The 26,069-nt window shown below is 35.9% G+C and overlaps 2 protein-coding genes across 2 annotated transcripts; one reads left to right on the forward strand and one right to left on the reverse strand.

The window, feature by feature from the left end:
• Positions 1-27: 27 nt before the first annotated feature.
• Positions 28-2,158, forward strand: LOC137391465 (coiled-coil domain-containing protein 74A-like). Its single transcript, XM_068077950.1, has 6 exons — positions 28-331; positions 501-611; positions 701-836; positions 941-1,154; positions 1,260-1,411; positions 1,764-2,158. The coding sequence occupies exons 1-6, from the start codon at positions 31-33 to the stop codon at positions 1,900-1,902; spliced, it is 1,053 nt and encodes a 350-aa protein (XP_067934051.1). The 5' UTR covers positions 28-30; the 3' UTR covers positions 1,903-2,158.
• Positions 2,159-2,317: 159 nt separating this feature from the next.
• LOC137392069 (rabankyrin-5-like) lies at positions 2,318-25,746 on the reverse strand. Its single transcript, XM_068078685.1, has 25 exons — positions 25,737-25,746; positions 23,758-23,950; positions 23,026-23,144; positions 22,410-22,545; positions 21,707-21,830; positions 20,932-21,081; positions 20,337-20,502; positions 18,321-18,507; positions 17,711-17,931; positions 17,081-17,178; positions 16,524-16,953; positions 15,417-15,623; positions 12,355-12,607; positions 12,004-12,172; positions 11,569-11,687; positions 11,388-11,450; positions 10,685-10,816; positions 10,203-10,365; positions 9,306-9,482; positions 8,299-8,446; positions 6,938-7,028; positions 5,679-5,803; positions 4,035-4,181; positions 3,326-3,416; positions 2,318-2,972 (listed from the first exon to the last, which is right to left on the reverse strand). Exons 1-25 carry the CDS (start codon positions 25,744-25,746, stop codon positions 2,843-2,845), a joined length of 3,849 nt encoding a protein of 1,282 aa, XP_067934786.1. The 3' UTR covers positions 2,318-2,842.
• Positions 25,747-26,069: the final 323 nt, after the last annotated feature.

Genomic DNA, 26,069 nt, shown 5'->3' on the forward strand with positions numbered 1-26,069 from the left:
TTGATGTATTGTATTTGGTTCTGAAGGGCCATGGAAACGCAAACCCAACATCCACCAGTTAGCCAGAATCAGATGCCACAGTGGGCTAGAGTTGGTCAACTTGACAAAGCTCGCTATCCAAAAGTGTTTACCAGAGATGAGTTTATTCCTGTTACATTAGAAATGAGTGAAGAAGGCGATCCAGCAAGTGCTATAGAAAGACTTGATGAGCAGAACCCGGCTATTCGGGTTGAGTACTTGGAGCGAAATATTCGCTTTTTGAAGAAGCAGCATCAAGAAATTCTAGGAAGTTTGCACAATGAGATAGATAAACTGCGCAATGAAAATAAAGGTATATAATGCATATTTCTCAACATTTTTGTATAAAGGCATAATCGCTACATGTTTATCTGCCACAGAAACCATACATTTCAAAATCTATTGTGTGGATTACATTGTGTAATGAATGTTTGCTCAATCTAGGAAACTCATTTTTCCAAAATGCATTTCATCCTTTTCAGACCTGCATTTCAAACTTGTCATGAAGCAACGAATAGCTGAAGATGACGAGACTCTATCAGAAGCTGCAGATGAGGTGTTTGACAATGTGAAGGTACCAGAAAAAGGAAATAGTAAGTTGAACTTATGCATGCGGCATTTCCAACTGAATCTACACAGTGATGTTCTTTTCCAGCACTCAAGTTTTAACACATTCTTACAGTCACTAGAGACGCCAAAAGTTCATCGCGGAAACTGGAACAGCAATTGAAAGACTTACGTCAGCAAGTGAGAGAATTACAAAACAAAAACGATTATCTTTCCAAACTAGTCGAGAGCAAGCAACAATTTAGAACAGGGTGAGTTTATCTTTATGCGCTACATGTTAAGTTTCCTACTGAATGAACCAGACAAAGTGTGGTCGAACAGACTCTAGTGCATAATTCACCTCTATTTCAAGCAGACCTGATAGTATATCTCCGAGTGCTCATGAGACCGCATCTAGCGCGACAGGTTCTGAAATATGCATAAACATACAAGGACTGTCAAAGATACAGCACACAAAACCAGTTATGGTGCATGATCGCAATGGCTCAGCAAGACGATGTCCTACCCACGACGAGTTGGTGCGGATAATCAACCTCCTTCAAGAAAACAATCACCAGCAAGAACGTGAGGTAAGGTTTCACTTTTACATGAGAAGTTGACACGGTATGCTGATATCTACAGATACTTATCAGGCACCTAAAAGGTCATCTTAACAACATTGTCAAATATTTCAGCTGGTAAAGGCAAAAGCAGAATTGAATGAAGTGCTGAACTCCCAGAAACCTGAAGCCTACTTAGTAGCAAAGGCGTATGTGGCAAAAGATGGGGTAGCAGAGGAAACCGATATTCTGCCAAAACTGCAAATGAAAAGCATGGCTCGGAGACTGTAAGTACAGTTTCAAGTCACTCTTGGGAGCTGTAAGTAGTTTCAAGTCTCTCTCAGAGGCTGTATGCACAGTTTTAAGTCTCTTGGAGGCTGTATGTAGTTTTAAGTCACTCTTGGAGGCTGTAAGTACAGTTTTAAGTCACTCTTGGAGGCTGAAAGTAGTTTTAAGTCACTCTTAGAGACTGTAAATACAGTTTTAAGTCTTTCAGAGGCTGTAAGTACAGTTTTAGATCTCTCTCGGAGACAAAATGTACGGTTTTATGTTTTTCTTGGAAACAGTAAGTACAAAATTACCCTCAGTTTCTGCGCACCAAGCTTGGAACAGTGGCAACACTCACCAATTCTATTTCAGACCTGATATAGCATATATATCTCGAGACACTGCATCCCTGCCCGCACTCAAGAACACTATGGGAACTAAGGCAGCCGAGCGACGAAAACGAACGCAAATCCTTCAAAGAGCTCGTCTTCAGCATAAGGAAGTTTCTTAAATTTGGGACGCATCATGGTGCTATACAGATATCATAATTATGATTAGACCAACCAGTTGAATCAAAGTAGCATATGTACACTCACTTCATTAACACGATCTCTACTTGACCCACTTAGCAATATGTAATCTCTGTAGAAGAGTGAATTGTGCAGGTGTTTGTCAGTCTATAATAATAATAATTTTTTTTTGGTTCTACACCTATTCTCAGTCAGCCGTACAATTTCTAAAATTGTTTCTATGGCAAATCTACACATCCGTCTGTTGTTCCAATATTGCCTTTATTTTTTTGTGCACTTGGAGTCAATAAATTATTTTTTGTCAATTCAGTGTTTTGTTGTCATGGGAAACACACTTTTTAGTACATAAAAAACACTTCTAAATAAAAATTTTAATACTATTGGCTAGAGATATACTAATGTTCATCGTAGCATTTATTTAAAAGTGATAAAATCTTGCATTTCATTACATGATCAGAGCAGACGCATCTAAGGAAAATAAAACTATGAGCGCTGATTATTACAAATAACAGATTAGCTGAATGCAACACCCAAAAGTAAACAATTAAATAAAAATATAGTTAATTGTATTCAATTAGATCATTATCATGACTAGATATGACAACTTCAAATTATAATGATACACAAAAACATTGTAACTGACTTTAAAAAAGCTAAGGCATTCAAGAAGAGAACCACAACTGGTTTTTGTAGACTGACCAATAGCAAGACTCTAGCAAGACTAACATTGATGCATCCTAGTAATAAATCACCCTGGACATGCTACACTAAAAGTCTGAACTGTAGTCATACATACAAATTAAAAGACACAATTATAGAGTTCCAGTACTTGACTGACTATTACTACTTGTCTCATTAGGTGAGAGAACACCTTGAAAAAAGTCTTAAAACATATAGGCCTATAAAAATAAGTCTATCTGCTCATGAAGTACCAAGTGTCAAGACATCAAAGCACACGTTGCATACTCGAACAGGTTTGTTCAATGAGAATTTAATGATTGGAATATCTCTGCTAGAGCACTTGCTGCAGAGCAGGCGGCCACAATGACGGCTGCAACATAAAGAAGACAACTCGTGTTTTTACCCAATGTTCCAACAAGCTTGCATTGCTTCATCTGCCGTCAGGTACTAGTTGGTTGACATTTGCATAAAAATAGAATCAAGATATGATGGTTTCTTGATAACTGGCACGGATATAAGGTGAATTATAAGTACATTACTCTACAGAGGCACGAAAATGTGTGGGCTGGATTAATGAGGGTACAGTTTCACGATGGCATAACTCCTAAACTAAATTTAATCTGCTAGCGTATGAATCTGTCACTACATACAAATAACCTCATCAAGGCATGACTTTAAGTGATAATGATCCCACAAATGCTTGACTCCATGAAACAAGCTTACCAATGGTGTTTCCTAGTTTTTAGATTAAATTTTGTGGCACACTCAAGGCAGTTGTCTCCTTCTGACCAGGGTGGTTCAGCAGACAGCATATCTGCAAGAAATATAATTGGGATTCCCTTTATTTTATTTAGACAAAGGTTTCAAGCTGAGCTGATAGTCAAGCACTATACTATTTCACTACTACTTATGGCTAGCTATCCCTAAGTACCAGTCAGGGATTACGTGTATGTCACAATTTCCATTTCCATAACATTTCCATAATTTATTTCCATATTATTTCCCTTTCCATAACATTTCCATACTTCATTTCCATATTATTTCCATTTCCATAACATTTCCATTTCCATAATTCATTTCTATATTATTTCCATTTCCATAACATTTCCATAATTCATTTCCATATTATTTCCATTTCCACAACATTTCCATAATTCATTTCCGTATTATTTCCATTTCCATAACGTTTCCATAATTCATTTCCATATTATTTTCATTTCCATAAAATTTCCATAATTCTAAAATAAAATTTCCATAAAATTATGGAAATATTTATGTTTATGGATATGGAAAAGTAAACAATTCCATAATATGTTTAGCGATCCCTGGTACCAGTATATCATGTAAAAGAAATGCTGTGTTTCTGGTTTCCGCTTGCAGCCATTATCATCCTACAATCTCAGAGAGGTACAATAGATGCAAACACTCTTACCCAGTAGTTTAAGCAGTAAGGATCTGGTAGCAACTGGAGCATTGAATATGTTAACTGACTGCAGATTGCTTTGTCCAAGGCAACAACCATGTCTAACGGCAGCTCGACACAAGTTTCCATTACCATTCATGTAGCCCAGCAGCAACACTAAAATAACAATAGCCATATATATAGATGTTTAATAAAGGGACAGTTACAGAAAAACAAAATTAGTAATTGTAGTAACTTTAGTAAAGATGATAACAATAGGTGTAATTGAGGTACAACAGAGACCTTCTGTTGACAGAGCAATAGCGAGAGAATGATATATTTAGCCATTTGAAAAGATGGAGGTTAACTTATCACAGAAGCAAAGAGGTGTCACCAAGGAAAGAGATAACCTCATGCAAACTAGCATATTTAGCATATTCTACTTATATACTTTCTGAACATTTTCAACTAAACTTAATACAATTAAGATATGATAACATATTATCATATATATTATGTATTTATAATATGTGTAGCAAATGTAAAAGATCGTGGCAATCATCTCGAGAGAAAACACATTTCACCACTATTACCAGATCTATCGATGACTTTATTGTACTACATATAAGCAGATGTGTTTGAACGGGGAGTTATTCAGCCTTACTGTGAAGTGAATTGCAAGAAGAAATATCAAAATTATATAGATAACTAGATGAATTACCGGCGTTGCACGGGTAATGAAAATCAGCTTATAAACAGTGGCATGTGGTGTAGTTGCCAATAACAAAATTAGCAAATTGGCTATTTGAGCAACTTAAGCTAGTAGTTGAGCTGTACAACTACAGACGCTAAAATTTCTATAATAAAAGCTGTGAGCTGTGAAGTGAGATCATGTGACATTATGTGTCATCAATGATATACAGCCCCCATGTATATTGTATGGGGGCTGTATATCATTGGTGTCATTCATTGTCTATATGCATATTTTAACCTATATAATGACTATGCGCATAATTAATCCAATTTATTATAAGTAACCCGTGTAGCTTAGTGAATGGAATGTCTGCCTGCAGACCCGAAGGTTCGAGTTCAAATCCAGTGGGAAGTAGATTTTTTGTTCTTAAAACTTTTTTACTATAACTAAACACAACAATGGCAGACCGACAAACACTGAGATTTATATGCATAGATGATTTGTATTGTATAACATGTTTAAACATTCCCATATAAACATTGTGCAAAAATGAACAAGCTAATCCAGAACTTATATCAGCAGACATTTTTTGTGAATAAAAGGGCAGATGCAGATGACATGCATGTGATAGAGGTATATTAGATTCAGTGATTGGGACGTTAACCTATGGTAGGTCAATGATTAAAGTCACACAAGAACCATTAGTCGTGTTAGGAAGGGCATCTAGCCACAATTACTCCTGTGCTACAACAGTTAAAAGTCTGTAGACCTGCTCAAAATGACCCGGATGATTTTCTCACAAGATATGAAACTAAACAATCTGTGAGTTTTACATGAGGTTAGCTCAAGACATGCTTTGACAAAGCTACACAGCACATGAATCAATAAAGACATGTTCACTCAGTATATTATGTTATATGGATGAAAACTTAAACTCTGACAATGTTTCAGTTTAAAGAATTTGTTAGACAAACACTTACACGTGTTGCCTTCCATGTCTGGTTTGTCGATAGGATATTGTGGCATGGCTTCTATAAATAAGTCAAATATGGCAGCAGCATTTTCCTTGCCATATTGACCTAAAATATGGAGGGGGTTTTGCCCTCTACAATAAATCATAACCAGACTAGTAAATACGAGTGTATCCAAATACACACAATATTAGATCAAAGATGAAAATTAGACGATAGACAATAGATAATAACACGTGATAACAGGGTTGGTGTTGGCTTAAATAACCAAATGATTTAAATCACTGATTTGAATCATGATTGAAATTATAATTTTTTTCCTGAAAAAAATCATGATTTGTTTATAATTGTGCAAAAATCAGTATTGAATATTGATTGACAAACAAACTTGTTTTAACATGCGTGTAAACAAATCTGTAAACACTCCTCTCACATGAATGTGTGGTACCTATCAAAGTAGAACCTATCAGTTTATTTAGTAAACATTGAAGCAAGATTATTTGTGAGGTGGCAACTGTAACTGGTATAGTTGCCACCTCACTACTCTGTTTAATAAATATCATTATGACATCAAACTCTACTGCAATCAACTCAAGTGTAACGTAGAAGAGTATTCTCCATCTTCGCTTTCATTCATTCAACAACAAGAAACCAACTAGGTACTGAAAAAACTGGCAAACTGCTCTTTATATTTTGCATGATCAACAGCATCAATCGCATCAATGAAGAATGTGCTTAAATATTTCATAGTGACTTTATGTCTTTGGTTCTCATTCATACTCGGTGTAAATTTGCTAGTAGCTCTATTCCACTAACTTACATGTAGTTCGCCAATTTATATGATTGTTGAATGCACGAAACATAAGAATTTGTCAAATAAAAACATGCAAGTCATTAATACTGAAAAGAGGCTTCACCAGCATTCTGATGTACATTATAATGTACAATATAATGTACAATACAATGTACACAGACAAATTACATCAGCAAAAATTTGCAAAAAATCAAATTTTTCAAGAAAATCATCAGCAACAAAACATCGATTCAAATAAGAAAACTGATGGTTTTGAAAAAATTTTTTGTTCTAACCATGCCTGATAATAACTGCCAGTGACAGAGAGTCATTAAACAACGGTCGGCAGTAAGCACTCAAACACATACCAGTATCTAACAATGAATAGCCATGAACTAACAAGCAGCTGACAATCAAGAGACATGGAATCATCCAGCAGGAAACCGTGAATAAAAAAACACCTGCAAGTACTTACTTGAGGTTGACAGCCTCTGCATCAATACTGGTTTCTGTAATCAGGACTCTGCATGTCGCTAACTGTCCATTCTGCACCGCTACATGAAGTGCTGCAATACAAAGCAAATAGTGCAGCACTCCAAAACAAATAGTGCTGTGGTATAAAATACAATAGAGCTGCCATAGAAAGGAAGTAATGCTGCAGCACAGAGCAGTCCCGAAATAGAGGTCTACAATCATAGACCTACACTCTACATCAGTTCCATCAGTCTACAATCATTCTCTCACTTTTTCAACCATGACTGCATCATGGTTGAAAAAGTGAGAGACCAGGACGCAATCTTTTTCCTAAAGCTGGCTTCAGAGGAATGGAAACAGGTCTTATTAAGCTAAAGTTACTCAAATGCATCGAACAAAGAAATTTAGCCAATTAAAAATCAATTTTTATGCAAAACCTTTTTATTATTCATGCAACACCGGATATTCTGCAAATATAAAAGCTATTGGGGAGCAAGTTTGGGAAATACTGCCTTGTATTCTAATTGAGGTGTCCCTAGATCATAGCCTGGCTCAGTGCAACTTCCTATATGATAGCCCTGGTTATCCCTTTTGCAACGGAGTGCACACAGCTCTGAAGGGCTCAAAATACTGAGGGGATTAGCAGCACAATCGAGACCTAGATCATGTTAGAAATTTTAAAATATATTATATATATATTATATACTTATAAAAACATGTGACATAAAAAATGTCTACATTGCTCACAGAAAACTAAAATAAAAGCATATAACAAAATTCCTGTAGCGTCATTGGTTTCTTGGATCTTGGTCCTAATTATGTTCTCAACATTGTTTTCACTTACTTCGCCTAAGCTTCCAATTTCATCTTCACTGTTTTATAACCTAAAATATTCTTCTGCACTGCTCAACTAGTCGATATCAGCATCAAATCAATTTTTTAGCAGAATGAATATACTTTGGACTATTTTGAATAATTTTATAGAAAAGATGATGTACTGTTATAAACGAGCATTGCTTGCACGGGCATGCGAAGCGCAAATATTAGCCTTACAATTATAGTAGTGCAGACCATAATGTATTTGCTCAAGTTGATAATTAGTAACTATAACACAAATTTATGAATAATTAAATGGATTTAAAAAAAGTTTATTAAAAAATGACTCAGGCTGCAGCGGGATTGGTATGTTGGGCACAGACGCTTAACCCGATGTTGTCAGGTTTGGTATGGAAGGAGTCAAGTACAACTTCCTGTATCATTATCATAGTCATGGTTAGGTACAACTACCTAAATGACAGCCATGGCTAAGTACAACTTCCTGTATAATCGCCCGTTGAGAAGAACACAAGTCGATACACCCACCATTGTTTCGGTGATCATCAATATGGGAGAAGTTAACGCCATTCTCAATGAGTATTGATGCTATAGCTGAATGGTCATGTAAGGCTGCTATGTGCAGGGCTGTCTGTTTGCTCAGGGTTAGATCATTCACATTAGCCCCAGCCAACAGCTGCAGAAACCACAGACATAAGCATGAGTCTAAGCAGAGGCATTGTTAACTCAATAGATGCATGTTTAACAGTGCACTTTTAGTGACAGAGAGTAGAGGCATGTGTGCTAAGGAAATGTACATGTATATATCTGGCTGTCTGTCGAAATCGACAATGACTTGCATCTTAGCAGATGCGTGCTTGGGTCGAGCAGTATGGTAGAGTAGAGGTGACCCAGTTTTCAGTATCTACCACTTCTGGAACTGCCAGATTAACCTGAAGAGATGCATTTCGCAACACGTCCAGTCTGACAGAGCCAGGTAGCCATTTCACTTGCCCAATGTGTGAAGGACAAAGGTGTATCTTTAACGTGCAAATGATGTCAGTGTGGTACACGGGGAATCCAAGTTATGATCTGGGTACGAAAGACCCAGCAATTTAGGGTTACAAAGCTTGCTGAGAGCGTTTTGTCAGATCGGCATTAAGCAGGACTCGAACCACCAACCTCATGAACCACAAACCTCATGGTTGACAGTCAAAGATTCTATCACTAGGCCACCCGGACACCCATGCTAAGGCAATAATGAGGAGATAACATGTGACAACGTAGGCGAAAATCAAGCATTAGCAAACATTTACATGCTTGTTGAAACTGTATGTTAGAGCCCTTGATAGCACACATATGTATCTAGTAGTATTGATTCCTCAGCTAAAGTCTTTACAAGTTATCAATGCTCAATCGTGCAAAGAAAATCAGGATATTGATGGCAACAATCAATTGAGAAGGTTGTAATAGATACATACTTGTAAATGATAGTTACATATCATACTAGCTACAACACTCAAAAGCTTTCCTGACTATCCAATGTTGAAACCTACTAGATTTCTAACGATGATCTCTGAGCCAGCCTTGACAGCGAGATGGAGAGGAGCAAGTTGACCGGAATCCCTCATCCTAGAGTTGACATTCGCATGTACGCTGATAAGAAAGAGAACGCTCTCTATGTCTGACTTCACTATAGCAACATGCAAGAAGTTTCGGCCTCTATTGTCGAACTACAAAAAGCAAGCTGATAACAATGATATAAAGATCTTACAAGCACAAGGTTGACTATGACTCTCAAGAATATCATGTTAGCAGTACAGTGGCAGCACAGTGATCATGAGACTGTAGGAAAGCCAGTCAACTCATACACCACTAAGGACCTAAAAATTCTTTTGACAGCATGGGAGATCAAAACAAACCCGTAATAAGTTTAGACAGGATATATAAAATTGAGTATCCAACTGCCAGATGCGTAGGAGATTTCTTTCTAACTCGGTGCATCGAGCTAGAGAGAAAATGCACTACCCAAACAAAACCAATGGGGTCTGTGCTCAGCAATGGAAAATGTGTCTCCTATCAGAAATTTAAACAATGGACATAAAAAGTTGACAAAACTCAACTTTCAAAACTCTTTTTGGCATCAATGAAACTGAACATGAAGTGAAACTATACACAGGAACATTTTATATAGTAATATCAGTGAGAGCGTAAAATAACATCTTGTAGAGAAGTCGAAGAGTTGTTAGCTACTTTATTCAGCCAACCAGGCATCAATAAAAGAGTAAATATAAACGCCATGTAGGTGCTCACTCAAACACATTCACATATACAGTGTACATACATGTACACTGCATATGTGAATGTACAGTTTGTGCAAGTGTACATACATGTACATTTGCACAAGCTGTCGCGTAAGACATCATATTTGTGAGAGAAATTTGGTAAAATACCTGATCGGCAGCTGTAGGAGCACGATCTAAAATAGCCTGGGCTGCTTTGTTATCTTTGTATGTCATGGCCGTTGCAAAAGGGGTCCAGCCACTCTTGTCTCTTATCATAGCATCAAGTTCCGGATGAGACAAAAGGAGGTAGGTGATAGTAGGTTGCTTATTGCTGCAAGAGCCACAAGACAAAAGAATTTAATTTTCATCAAAGCTTGTCTATGTCACTTTGGTTCAACACGAGAGAGAATATGGCTAGTAAACTGTCACTTTAAATGACACGCACAAGGCAAACGGATGCTGAAGATATTAATATGATTATTTGTGTGTAACAAAAACTTAATGATCTAAAATTAAGTAAAATAACAAACGATTATTGTTGAAGCTATAATCTGGTAAAAACAAAGTTCACCAGAGTAAGAAACCGACCTAGATAGCGAGAGATACAACAGTGTGAGAGAAGTGAAATTGAAAAACGGACAGCTACATACCTGATAGAGACATGGAGGGCTGACCTGCCCTCACAGTCTTGTGTGTTGATAGCGGCACCACACTCCATGAGCTTTTGCACAACCTCTTCTTGGCCTGTGGCACTAGCCATATGCAAAGGACTCTGTCCATCTCTACAATACATACTCACACATATAATGTATGTAAGTACTCTGTCCCTAGGCGGTATGTATATGATGACAGCAAACACGAGATGTTTTGTCCGCACAATACAAAGAGTGAACATAAACTAGAAACAAACCATAGAAATGGAGAAAGCTAGGGATGATTTATGAGTAACTGGATGGATTTTCAGTTAAGTGAGTTACAGTTCGGCTAACAACGACCATCTATATCAGAGACTCATAACGATTGTACGTGTACTTGTTATCTTTTACTTCTTGGTCTTATTTTGCTGAAGTTTAGAATTTTGTGAGCAGGTCCTTATAGTACACCCGCTGCCATGTCTATTCTCTCTATCCGACTCTGAAGTGCAACACTAAAGACGATTCTCTTACAGTTCTGTCAGCGGTAACCAACTAATGGAAATAGTTTTTATTCACATCTGATGTGAATTTAATGAACAAACCAAGTTAAAGGACAACATGTTTAATCAGTTATAAATTTAAGGTTTCCATAAGAACCATCAGTTAGTCGATTAGTTCAAATAATTTGACCAGAAGAAAAAACAGCAGTAATGCATACCTAGACTCTGGACCTCCTTCACCCCCAAGCCCTGGCTTTCGAGGACTGTTCAGATCACAGCCACTAAAATTAACAAAATATAAATGAAACATCGCATGCATTCAGTTGCATATGTAAATGCATAATTTACTTTTAAAAACTATGTTAACTTTAAACACAATGATAAGTAATTCTTACTAACTTGGCTATAAAATAGCAAGCGTGTTTCTGTTTTGCTGCACTTATAGCTCTGTGTAAAAGCGACTGCAAGCACTTCTCAGGGCCATTATGCCAATAGTTTAGATCGCATTTGTTCTTGACCTACAGTATTAAATATCATGCATAAGACAGTACTAAAACTGGTAATATCTTAAACTTGAGAAAAAATGTATGCAGGTATGAAGTATGTCATCACAATATGGCATAGAACATGTAACAAAAAACATTAATGTGGCCAGTCATAGATCCTAAAATCCTAGAGACTATCTAGGAATCACAGGCTTTCTTTCTTCTTATACATTATGTTCTCAAGTTTGGCCTTCCAATTCTATGTTAGCAGAACGTAAGATTGTTTTTAGCCACCACCTGTTGAGACACAGTTCATCATTATCTACATATCATGACTTCAAATAATTACCAATATATCACAGATGCTCTCATCATCACATTCCAAAGCATGCCAAATCAATGGCTCGCCTTTACTTGTGACAGCTGTCACAGGCGCCTTGTGGCTACATAGAGAGGAGACAGCCCCTGCTAGGTGCTTGCTAATCGCTAACTCAAGAGCACTTTCATCCTTCCTTGTCCTGTAAAAAGAGGAATTCATAAGCTAATGAATACATTTCACTATGCTGACCTACCAGCCATGAGCTTCCTTACTAAAGTGAGATACAGTAACACAGAATAATAGTTTAGCACTCATAAGAACATCCAAAAGACAAACTTTAATAAATCGCATGAATGATTCGAACGGCTAGAAGTTGCACACCTTTTACTGATGTCAGCTCTATTGTCGATAAGAAAAATGCAACTAGGTGTGTCATTTTTTAGGATTGCCTGATGCAATAGTGTCAAGCCCTCAGAGTTAACATCATTAACATTAGCACCCCCGAGCATCAGCTTCCTCGCCACATTGTGAAGGCCTGACCAAAGGGCAACGGCTAGTGGGGTCTGGTCGAGTGAGTCTTTTAGAGAGAAGTTTGGGATAATCAACAAACTGTCATGTGATCTCAGCAGAGTGTCTACAGAGAAATATAACCCATACAATGAGCCAAGACAACAGTAACATTGATGAAAGGAATAGTTTAAATTTGGCAAACGGTTTAGTCTGTTCCAACAGCTTGCTCACAGCTCAATACTATTTTGTTCAAATTAAAACTATTTTATGTACACTATTAGTAGGTTAGTAAGAGTTACAAACTTAATGAAGTATATGCATGTAATAATACCATAGGAATTCACTTACAAACATGAAATCAAATAAAAACAAATTTATAAATTTTCATTTGTAATCTGGTCTCGAGCTACTATTATAAAAACCACTAGAAATATAATAGTTTGTGAGTTAATCAAACACAGTTGGTGCATCTTCCTGCAGAAAACAACCTCCTACAGCAAACAAGGTGTGGCAGACAAAAGCTTTACGACTACACACTCCAGGTAGAATAAGCTGTTTAATTTATTTATTAATTTATTGTACAGATATTTTGTAAAGTTCGCTGGCTTTACTCTGTTAAAAGCCAGTTCTTTAACTATCAGCATTTTTACTTGAAATAGGCAAGCTCAATAGACACTTACGACAAGTGCTTACTGTAACAGTAATAATAATATTCACTATTCCCTATGACGTATACATAAAAACTAGTGCTACGCTAGACTTTTTTGATACTGTTTACCAAATCAAAATTATAAAATTTTCAAAATAAAAAAATAACCACTTTTGTGACACCTACTAAACGTGCAAACACCTAAAAAAATTGTTACCATTTATGAAAGAGAATCACAGTACAGTGAACCCTCGCCATACGATTTTAATTCATCCCAGTGTTAGCGTCGTACAGCAAAAATGTCATATAGAAACCCATAGTAGTTATTTAATGCCAACACCACTTGGTAGAAAACATCAAAATTATATATACAGTCAAACATGGATAACTCGTCCACGGATAGCTCGAACACATGGTTAATTCGAACATTTCCTTTGGTCCGTTCCCACATAATGATAAATTGCTATAGATAACTCGAACTCAACACTGTTAATTCGAACTGTTTTTTTGCCCAACGGCTACCGAAACGGTTGTTATCGCTTTAGAAAATCACTTTATTCAAAGCCATAGAGGTAAACTTCATTTTTTCGTAATTCATAAGCGTCGTTATTACCACCATCGACAAAATATTTTTGTCAACGACTTTTCTAAAGGTTTGGTGAAATTTGATTTATACTGCTATACGATGAGTAGCACGGGCTAGCCGGGTCACGCGCGCAAGGATTTTCGCCACGCACATACAAAACAAAAATCGCATGTTGTTTTTGTTTTGTATGTGCGTGGCAAAAATCCTTGACCCGGCTAGCCCGTGATGAATAGTTTTCCGACGTTGATTCCGTGTTGAATCAACGTCGGAATGTTGAATGTTTAAAACGTCTTAAAAATTGTTGTAATTAAACTTTAACGTTGTCTGAGCTACAAAAAACTATTCATCGTTTGACCTAAACACAGAATACGTGTGTACATTCAACAAGTATCTATTAAAAAAACGTGAGTGATATAGAATGTACGTAAAACCTCGTAAAACTTCTAATTGAACTGCCTCGGAGTGTTGCTCTTAACGAATCCCAGGTAAAGTAAGATAATCTTTGCATAAACTTCAAGAAAAAACGGCAAAATTGATCGTGGGTAAAACCCCAAAAGAAAAAAATGTCTTTTCTTTTGAGCATTTCAACAACGATCAAGTTTTGCCAATGCCAATATGAAAAACGTCCTGGCAATAACATCACCTCAAACAACAAACCAATCTCAAGTGATAGAAACATCTCTATACTTTTTCATAAAAACGTTTTAAACTTTATATTAAAAGCATTTAATTTGAAACAAGCCATTTGTGCTTTTGATTTATATTATAGTTTGTATATGTACATGTATCTACTAATAAATAAGTAAATATATGGACTTGTGACAGTGCTCTGATAACTTGAAAGCTCTGATAATTCGAACACTTTTGCTCGGTCCCTTGAAGTTCGAGTTATCCATGTTTGACTGTATATATGTACTGTACATATTAAAAATGAGTAACAAAATATTATATTAACCTTAGTAACTATAGTTACCTAAGGTAATTTTAGTGTACGGTTATGATCTGCAATAAAATTTAAATTACAATGTACTATGTGCAGTAGCAGCAGTATGTACCGTAAAGAGTTCTCATCTTCGAGACAGATGTATAACATAAATGCAGAATTTAACTTGAATGTTGAATTTAACTTGAATGTTGAATAATGTTGAATTTAGCTCACTAAACACCTACTTGAAGCTAGTTTTCAGTATTAATTTTAATAAACTTCAACTTTGTCATCAGCTAAAACTTTATCACCAATCTGTTTCCGGTTTCGTTTTCACTAACTTATTAACTATAACTAATAACGCTGAACTAAGAGAGAGCGAGCATCATATTTCTTTTTAGGCGTTGTAATAGGGATTTCGACCAATAGCATATCGGCATTTTTTTTATTTCACCATATTCAGCGCTCCGACTGCCAAATTTTAGCTTCAATAAAATTTTTTGTTGATGTCGTATGGCGGGGACGAAAAAACATTGTGTGTGAAGTCAGTAGGCGAAAAAAATTGTATAACAGGAACATCGTAACCTGAGGAGGCGGGGAGGGGGTGTGCACAGAAAAAAGATCAAAATTATCTCAAGATAACACTTTATGTAGCTTTTTAACTGGTGATAGACACACTGACCAGCCAGATAAGCTATAATCTGTATGCAATAGCATGTCAATCAAAAGATCACATATGAACTCTCAACAGCCTAACCATGAGTCTTGCATACCTTTATGCTGAAGAAAGGCCTCAACTACGGTCTCATGTTGATTTACTATAGCCAGATGGATCGCTGTCTGCTGAGAGGCCACAACTCCTTCAGTGTACGAATCACCATAAGAGTCCTCCTCCTCCTCCTCATCCTCTTCCTCATCAAGCTCTAATGCACTCTCTTCCGCTGACTGATAAGGCGCCCCATAGTCCAACAGTTCATTATCTGGCATCAGAAACAGCCTTGGCAATAACACTTTGTTTCCAACTTTTTATGATAGCTACACTAAAGATAACTGCGTTTCTAATCAGTTTTTGCCAGCGTAATGAAAATACTGCCATATTGTTATAGCTTTACGGATAAAAGTACAGATAGATGTAGACTATAGATGACTTCTACATGATTGTAAGGATTATGCAAACGATGAGACAATGTAGCAGTTCTATTACAGTGGTAGTATTTCGAAATCTGTCAAAGGAGATTCTTAGCAATTACATTTAATAAGTCAATTTAGCTGGCTAGAAGGAATGGCAGACAACTCCAGGACATGTACGCATGAGCAACAGCATGGTGCTAACTGAACATTCAAGAGGTACTTCTACTGTTCAGCCCGTGCTGCATTGAAAGGTGCAGCTTTGGCAAAAATACTTCATGTTTAATTCGGTAGTTGACTTACAGCCAAACAATAATTTTTACTATAATAAGAGCTGTGTCTGTCCGAAGCCTTGCTTAAAGCTTAGGAAAACATATTGCTTTCAACAGGATTCTAACTCATGACCTGCAACGCGCCAGACTGACACTCTAGCACTCGTGCCAGTCAAGCGCCTTACAGCAGTTTGGAATACTTGTGCAATTAGTTATTACATCCGACAATCTCTCACCGTAAACTAGACTGCCAGAGTACAAGTTTAGATAATACATATGAGTAATCTGCCTCAGAGCACTCCCTGATCAGCGCTGTCAGGGAATGCTAGACCAGCTACTCTTCACATACATGTATAGGATAAGAGATATTCAAACAATAGCACCTTGTTTACTAAACTACCGGTTTACTGACAGACTGCAAGGTCTTCTAACTGCCTGCTACAGAGTGTACATGAATACAGCTAATAGACTTACTCTCACCTTGATTTGACTCGCCTCCATATTGATTTGCATCAGAATCTAATTCATCCACAAATGGATTAGTCGAATCATCCTCTTCAGTAAAAGGATTGTTCGTGTCATTTACAGTGAATGGATTATAAACTTCAGTGACAGCATCAGAAAGCAGCAAACTGTTAGGTATCCTCATATCATTGCTGGGAAATGCTAAACTATCAGCAACAGGTCTAGGAATGCTTCTTTTCTGTTCTCGACTCGTCAGTTTATTTCCGATTTCTTGTTTGGGGGGCAGCGCTACGGCAACCTGTCTAACCCTACGCTTCGCCGTCTTTGCGCCAGCCGGCGGTTCTATATATAGTGTCTGACAGTTGGGATTCGCTCCCTCGGCGAGTAAAGTTTTGACAAGACTGAGGAGACCTAGTTGAGCTGCTAGATGCAAGGTCGTCTCTCCCTAAAATAATCAGATAAGTTCTATTGAGTACATTTGCTAATCATGTTCAACTTTCATCCCCAGCCAACACTTAAATAATCATGGGCTGATTACAGAGGACAAAACTGCAATACTTCAGCAGACAGACCTTGTTGTTAGCAATGTTCAAATCAACTTTCCTTTGGGCAAGAAATATAGCAGCCGCTTCCCGCCTTTCTTTGGTCAAAGCATGTAGCAGAGTTTCCCCTGTAACATGGAGCAATAATGTCAAGTACAAGGCATGTTTCATTGCCAAACAAGCCATAAAAGAGTATTCAAAGCACATAATCACCAACCACAAAACATTCTGACAAGCATATGCATTGCCAAAAGACATACTTGGCTAAAATATGGCGAAATGCTGCGAATTTATAAAAAGTTAGTTAAAAAAGTTGACAGCTATTGATTGTAGCACTGTTCATAAATTTTTTAAACTACTTCACAAGTCTACAAAAAAGCAACGAATGTTTTATTAAACTTTGTAGATCACCCAACAGAAGGTCACTAAACAAGAGATATCATGAGGTTAGTGAAATAAAGAGTTCATGTTATAACAAGAATGGTCATACACACGTATCTAAACTGCAAGGTCAATGTACACATCTAAACCTATCCTAGATACTAATCCACCATACTCAGAATTATCAAAACATTTCCAAGGTATTTCCAAGTAGCGCTGACACAGAAATCTACAATGATGCAGTATATCAACATATCACCCAAAATATAACTGGTTTACCTGTATCAGGATGTTTGACATTGACAGCACATCCCTTGTCGATCAATTTGGCAGCCATACAGCTGTCATCTAATATGCCATCATCTGAACTCTCACTCAGGGCAATGGAGAGAGCCGATTGGTTGGAATTAGTTAACAAGTTAAGGTCTGTTCCGGAGTGTTCTAGCAGAGTACTGAACACAGGAAGTGACTTGGACCTGACTGCGATGTGCAAAGGGCAACTACAAGCACAGTGTAGCATCTACGAGTAAGTTTTTGAGAGTTTCTGCTTTCAAAGGTCTAGCTAATGAGAGAAAGAGTTTAAACGTCCTAGAATACTTTAGTCGAAACCCTGACAACTACAATAAAAGCTTTTCCAGGAAAAACCTACTTTCTTTCATACATTTCACAGAAAAATGATGATTTACTAAATCCATTCGAAAATTTATATCTATTCACTCATTCACAGCAAAAAAAATATAAACATAAACCAATAAAATATAAAATTAAGATGATTTTCAAACGGCAAATAACTGAAAATAATGCTCAGGCTTTAACAAAACTGTCAAGCGAGAAAAAAAAGATAAGAAATGCAATTGTTGTTTATATAGTATTTAGTGTTCATACAAACCTTCCATTAGTATCTTTTAAGTTGACCTCGGCCCCAGCTCGAAGGAGATTCTCCGTTACAGTAGCCTTAGATTCATCAGGCAGAGAACAGGTAGAAATGAGGTGCAGCGCTGATGTCTTGTGTTCGTAGGTTGTGTGATTTGGATTAATTCCATTTTCAATAAGGAAGCTCGCCGAAAACGTATCACCTATCATACAAACTTATCACCTATAGTACAAACTTATCACCTACATGTATAATACAAACATATCACCTATCAGACAAACATATCACATATAATACAAACATATCACCTATAATACAAACATATCACCTATAATACAAACATATCACCTATAATCTGTATATATACATAAAAATTTGAGTATTCGTATGTCTGTCATTTGTGTGTCCAGTTATAACGATAAAGTTATAATAATTGTGGTCATACTCATTACATCGGTGAAAATGCGCACGCGTAAAGCGCTTATGAAAATACTATTGGTTACTACTAGCATGTTTGAAGATCATGATTGTTTGCACGTAAGATCATGAAGCGCATGTAGCGATTATAAGCATAATTATAAGCACGGCTCTTATTATAGTAAGTTTATTTACTAATTTCTAAGTTAATTATAGCTAACTTGAGTTACTAGCTTGAGTTAATGTAATTCGTTGGGTAAATTATTGTTTACTTGTGCGTAGAAGGACATTCATCTAGTGCAAGCACATAATTTATAGTACAAACATATTACCTATAATACAAACATATAATCTATAGCCTCTGGTACAAACATATCATCTGTAATACAAATGTGTCGTATATAATGCAAACATATTACCTGCGATGCAAACATATTACCTGCGATGCAAACATATTACCTGCAATGAAAACTTATCAATGACAATGCAACCATACAAAAACGTGTCCACCTATGGTAGGAGTATGCCACCTAAAATGCAACTATGTCACTTACAATAGAAGGGTGTCACCTACAATGCAAGCATATTGCCTTTCATAAAAACATGTCACCTAAAAAAAGTACAAATTACTTACAGTAAAAATTGACAATATAATAGCAAAAGATTACTACATACATGTATATATAGTAAATGCTCAAATAATGTATACCTCCTACAACGTAAATTCTACATCGTGTAAAGAATTTATGTAAAGTTTTTGCTTTGTACGATGTAAAAAATTTCATATAATGTAAAGTGTGAAATCGGCGCAAGTTCTCAAATTCGATTTGAATAACTCACATCTTATGGTTGGCCTTAAAATTCTCGTTGTCTCTCTTATCACACTCGCGAAAGAAAATGACGATATATCTCTAATATACATGTATATATCATCATTTGTTTCGATAAACCATAGATAATTAGTAGCTGGGCAATTATTCGGTTAGAGTGTTGGTCTACCGATCTGAATATCACGAGTCGAAAAGTATCTTTTACCATAGCCTTGATCCTTTTTTACGAATAAACGGACAAATAAACACCGCCCTTATTATATTAAAGTTATATTTTTATTTTACCTTATTTTAGACAAAAGATTTTTGTTATCTTTTTGTAAAATAGACATTGCTGTATAGAATAAAAAATTTGAGGTAAATTGACATCGAAGGTGTGCATTCCCCATAACTCATTGTGAAACTACCGCAATGATGAACCATGAACTGAATGAAATTGATAAAAAAAAGGAGTCGATACAAACCAATAACACTACAGTTATGGCAGTCGTTAAATTAAAATGGTAAGTCTAGTATTTTTCCTTTTTGAAGGACCAAAGAAGTGGGTTTGGGAAGATTAGACTATTTACATGTATTTTACTGCTGGTATAACATAACGTAAAAGCCCTATAACGTAAACATTCTCGGAACGGATTGTTTGCTACTTTATGTTGATATAGTCATATAGATGCGCATCTACTAAGAGTAGATCTACTACAAAGTAGATCTACTTGAAAGAATTGTTATCAGTGCTTCTAATGGATAAGCTTGTCTATAAGTATCTCGGGATGAAAAAGAAACTTACAGTTGTTTAAAGCTTTATGTAAGAGACTCTCTCCCTTGTGGTCTACAACATCAAGGTCAACTTTATTTCTGACCAGAGTCTGAGCTATACTCTTCTGTTTTAAGGTGAGAGCGAGCTCAAGAGGAAGCACTCCATTGTCATCTTTCTCATTCAACTTCTTTTCTAACTAAAATAAATTATGAAATTTGCTAGTTTTAAAAGATGTGTCAGAAAATATGTATGTAACAACTAGTACACACATTGTAAAGAAAGTCACCCCTGTTTAGTACCACTTTAAAAGTCCAAACCTGTTCTATAATCCTTCGTTTTTTCGTGACATCATTTTATCGTTGTCGGCCATCTTTATAGACAATTTTATCGTTAAAAACATGAAGCTTTTGCAATGATAATTTGAAAGCGATGTTTTTGTTTGCAATTTTTTATTATAATATCAAAACAACTCCTAAATGTACTAGTAAATAAAAGAAAAATGATCGTTTTCTACAAATATGGCGGCTTTTTCGTGAATGAGCGCATGTGCAAATGACTTGATGACGTCAAAAAAACGATGGATAGGTTTTACACTCTGCAAAACAATTGAGGCATTTGCACCAACCTGAGAGCCGAATTCGACGATGCATAAAAACACAACATCTTCTCTGTGTGCCTTGATAGCTCTATGAAGTGGACAGTTTGACTTAGATTTGAACATCTGGTAAAGCAAAGGAGCTGGCATGCTTGCAAAGTCTTCACTTGTAAAATCATCCTAGAATGTATAGCCAGACATCGGACATATACATGTAATATACATATACATGCATGCATGTAAAAGTACACATATCAGTATATGTAATATACAGTATTACCAATGTATTGAAGAATTCAGTATACTGTATGATAGCCTTACTGTATCATACTGAGCAAAAATAGCAATATGAGTAAGCTAAATTTCTATGCAGTGGACAGAGAGATTGAAAAAGATCACTATCTCACACATGTGCGCCCACCACCCCACTGCACTCAGCCACCCTATTACACCACTAAGCCTAAACACAACTCAACTACACTCACTCTACCACATTACCCCACCCACCTCACTAAATCTGCACACAACTCCACTACACTCACCTACCCTACCACACCACCTACCAGTATAGTACCAGTATAAACATCTATCAACATGTACTAGCATGATATGTTGTGTTTGCTACTAAACACGATAAACGTGTCAAATATTAATTATGATAACATGTGTATCTGTAGATGTGTACATTGAAGGCTTAGCAGATCAATATTCAAGTCATTTTAGCAACTCAAAGCGATCAGCCATTGCTCTATTCACACTTAGAATAACCACTCTAACGGATGACCTTGTAGGGTTTAACACTTACCCAGTTATTAGATATGAGCTCCGAGCAGTGGCTTTTCAGTGTCTCAGCATTGATGTCATTAGCTGTCTGATAGAATCTGATACAATTCTTCACAGTGACATGAGTTGTCAGTGCTTGCTCACAGCTAGAGAGCAATAAAGAGAAATATTCTGTGAAATTTCATCTTAGGGAAAAGCGAGAAAAATTTCCTCTTAGAGAAAAATATCACTTGCAATATTGCGCAAGCCAAGTGCAGTCTGTCTAAAGAGAGCAACCAGTTTAAAATGGCTGACTTTCCACCACTTGATGTCGAACTACAATTATAGTTTAAGTCACCTATTTAAATGTTGAGCTGACAGTTTTATATTTTCCCAAAACTTGAGTAGGACAAATTATTTATAGAATACATGATTAGTTAAATAAATGGCCCCGGTAACTAATATTGAACATAAATTCCAGGCAATGAGAACATGTTAAATGTTTATGTTGATCAACAAAGTTCATAATCATTTGTATTAGACTATTGAACAAATGATAGCCAACAGTAACTTAATTGTGTGAGTCGAACAAAGATCTGGTGATGGAAAACTACTGACTGTATGTTAAAAATCTTTCTTCCTCACCAAAACCTCCAAGTGTTCTATGATTTCCTCTGACAGTGAAACATCTTAGATAACATCTTGACAAAACAGTGTTTAACTTATTTAAATCAATTAAAACTTACCGCATCATCAATGGGAAGAGCTTGTACCGTCCCGCACATTTCAGCAGTGATAATAGAAAATCCACATTGTTATCAGACTCGAAAGCATCTGTGTAAAGCCATTTCATAAAGGCAGCACCAACTTCATAGCTTGTATCTGATCAAACAAAACGACAAATTCATTTCGGTCACAAAGAAAGACAAAAAGACGAACTGCAGGTGAAAGCGCACATAATCTACGCTAAAGCGAACAAGAATGATGCAAGAAATGCATGTGATGATGTGAGAAACGCATCTGTTAGGAGAGTGTGAAAAGCATCGGTAAAAACAATTCAATCAAGGTTTAAAGCATCAATTCAAATGCCAAAAATTAAACTTTCCGTTATGAATGTGTAAGTCATCAACGGAAAAACTTACATCTCAAAGTATATTCTTTTCAACTAATTAATGAAAAGAATATTAACATCCTCCAACTAGAACTTACCAGCCATGTGGTGTGAGTTATGTGGTGTAAAGATGATGAAATGCGAGAAGAGAAACACCACAAGGTCAACCTACCAACATAATTACTATTGCCCTTGTTAATAGAAACAACAGTCAGCAAATTAATGAAAGTATTTTATGCAGTCATTCTTACTAGATGGCAGGTCGATTGAAGTAACTGTGTCAAGATCAACTCCCCAGTGTTCCGTGCGCGCTCTCAGAACAAACTTGTGAGCTCGAATCTGCTTTCCATCTATATTTATGTCAACATCACTGTAAACAGTGCAATTTTACTGAACTAAATGAAGAAATATATAAACAACAGAGCAGTAACCCTACATACAGGGTAGCTTACAAAATAGCCGAGTACATGGAAAACTTGATATAGGTATACAAGCATATACTAGTAAACATTGACTATATCTTATATATTGACACAGATATTAGAATGATTTAAATGAAAAACAGCAATTTCCTCTTACATTTATTATTATTACAATTTAAAATGATGTCTAAGAACTGAAATAAATGATTAACAGAGAAGATAAGTTAGGCAATACGCCCAAAAGATGTAAGTGTTTTCCACTATAAGTGTATGAAACAACCACATATCTCATCTTTCACAGTAAATTTGAACAAAAATGCAGGGTGCGAAGATACAGTAGTGCAAAAAGTAAAGCATTCTTTGTGAGAAGGGATTAAGAAATGAATAACGATTGGATAGATAAATACATGTACATAGCCAAACCAAACTAGCAATAGGCTTAATGGTAGATTAAAAAGCTAAAAAGACAAAAACCTACAACACGATATAAATAATACAAACTATAATTCGACAAACTATAAATACAAACTATAATTCGACATAATAATTCTGAATAATTGCCTGTATTCCGATTTGTTATATAACTGAGCAATGATTGACAGCAGACGAAACACAAATCCATCGCCTTCTCCGGCCTGGGAAGATGAAGCGGATACTATTTCATATTTTCTATTCAGCTCTTCGTACAGTCCTTGCAGTTTCACATGCTCTTCTCTGAGCAATGCCAGATGCTTCTGCAACTGTATCACTTCCGCTACAAGTAAATGATATTACCTCCAAATTATCAGAGCAGCTTGTTAATTGCCAATTATTAAATAATATAAAATTGTCTTAAACATACTGTAATTACTAGCAGAGTAAAACATTAATAGCTGTTGACTAAAAGATTAATGCAAATTTTAATGTGAAAATGTTTAAGTTTAATAGGCAAACTCAAAATCTGAGACGAAATTCATCGAAACTAGATCTATGATGCTAGCTGTACTTAATCGTTGTTGGACTCGGTAAGTTTAGGACAAATTTCACACTAGTGTGTGCCATGAACAGAAGATTCCGGTGAGTGTAGCAGAAACAGCATCTCTTTGTATACTCATAGGTGTTACTTTGAGTCACAAATTCTATATCAAACGTTCAAATCTCAGAATCTTATGTTACATCACAGAACACTGAAAGCAGCAAATACTAAGGAGTATGATTGCATATTGTTAATGCAAATATTATATAAAAGTGTGCAGGAGAAAAAATAAAAAAATTCAAACATGAAGCATAAAAGATAAGGTAGTTAAACAACTGGAATGAAAGTTTGAACACTTTTTAACAAACTCTCAAGATGCAATTGATAAGTTGATATAACAAATATCCATTGGCTAAACACAATTAAATATACTTTTCCATAAAGTTAAGTAGAAATTAATGGCAATTCACAAGCATCGACTACAATGTACTATAATGAAGTGAAAGTGTAGTAAAAAGGAGTAAAAATGTGTAATAAGAAGCCTAATGAATGAAGGGAAAAACAGTCTTCACCAGTTATGCCTAACAGCTTATCTACTATCACTGTCTCTATAACCAGTTGACACCGGAACCAGTTAACACCGGCAAGCCAAGGATAAAGAACACTGACAAACTTTACACTAGCTGCGAATGATCTAGCTATTGTTTTTTTCAAAAGGAGTCAACTCCAAACTTATGTGCTTAATTTTGACTGCAATAAATTACTATTATACGAAATTTGGAGGTGTTCGCCAGTCACAACAAATACAGATAAATTGAGCTACCTATTTTTACATGCTGTATTTACAGCACATATTACATTTAGCATGTCTGCTATTTATAGTTCTAAACAATTAGTCATTGTTACAAAAAGACTACCTGATGCTCAAGCAGTCTTTTTAAGTGTACAATACAACTTGCATTACAATCAATTTTGTTAGTTAAAGCTATAAACAAAATGCAACATATTCCACAGTACTTAAGCAACCAATTGATTCTATAAATAGAATGAGATATGGAATAAAACTGTAAGCCTACAGTGTCTAACAGGAGTAGAAGTAAGACACAACTCTGCTCTACGACCTACTCCCTATGTCAACAGTAGCACTTTTTATGATGTAACCTGAACATAAAAATATCACTGAGAGTATTGCTTTTGCGTAACAAGTGGTTTAAAGGTACATAAAGAAAGACCACTGTGGCTTTGCGACTATTAAAAGAGCGTTAATGCTCAGCAGAGAAAAGTGAAATGCTTATATAAGCTTTATAGTTTAGCTTGAAATCATCTAGGATAAACATGACTTGATTATTTAAGCACATGTTTGTGTAAAATTGATATGGCTAAATTTATACCTCCTACTTGACAAGTAACTTTTGTCACTAGATTTAATAATCACAAAACTTAAAGAACGGCATACACGAAAACAAAAATGCAGAACATCAACAAAAATTAGTTCGTTAAATAACATTTCAAATTTGCATAAGAAAAATGCTTTGAATAACCGAATATATGAATGGTGATAGAAAGCAATAAAAAATGAAACTACCTTCTGCCATTTTCTTGTCACGTGACACATTTTTGAAAGTAACTATTAGAGGGCTCGTGATTATAGCTCGTAGTTTCGTAGTAATTATTAGACAAGTTACCGAGAGTTTTCAAGGCTTTTGCTTTTACTTGCGTGAAACTTAGGGCTCAATTTCTGGGAAAGTTGTTAAGTTGAATCGCGAAAGTATTATTTAGTTTTTGTTTACTTTCAAGGGTCGCATTAAAAATAAAAGGCATATTTCAGCGCCAACGCTTAAAGAAATCTGCTTTAACGTTATTAGATTATTATAATTAATTTGTAGCATAGATTGTTTAAGAGCTTTCTCTTCCTGAA

The sequence above is a fragment of the Watersipora subatra genome, chromosome 3 (assembly GCF_963576615.1).
Source record: "Watersipora subatra chromosome 3, tzWatSuba1.1, whole genome shotgun sequence".
NCBI classification, from domain to species: Eukaryota; Metazoa; Bryozoa; class Gymnolaemata; order Cheilostomatida; family Watersiporidae; genus Watersipora; species Watersipora subatra.

What these genes read in the sequence shown, in the direction of transcription:
- LOC137391465 (XM_068077950.1), top strand. Translation starts at nt 31, where the DNA reads ATGGAAACGCAAACCCAACATCCACCAGTTAGCCAGAATCAGATGCCA. An exon ending in GGTACCAGAAAAAGGAAATA is followed by an intron (nt 612 to 700) that starts GTAAGTTGAACT and finishes ACATTCTTACAG; the next exon opens with TCACTAGAGACGCCAAAAGT. An exon ending in AAGCAACAATTTAGAACAGG is followed by an intron (nt 837 to 940) that starts GTGAGTTTATCT and finishes TATTTCAAGCAG; the next exon opens with ACCTGATAGTATATCTCCGA.
- LOC137392069 (XM_068078685.1), bottom strand. An exon ending in TGGAGGCGAGTCAAATCAAG is followed by an intron (nt 15,624 to 16,523) that starts GTGAGAGTAAGT and finishes TTCTGATGCCAG; the next exon opens with ATAATGAACTGTTGGACTAT. An exon ending in GGCCTTTCTTCAGCATAAAG is followed by an intron (nt 12,608 to 15,416) that starts GTATGCAAGACT and finishes ATTTCTCTGTAG; the next exon opens with ACACTCTGCTGAGATCACAT.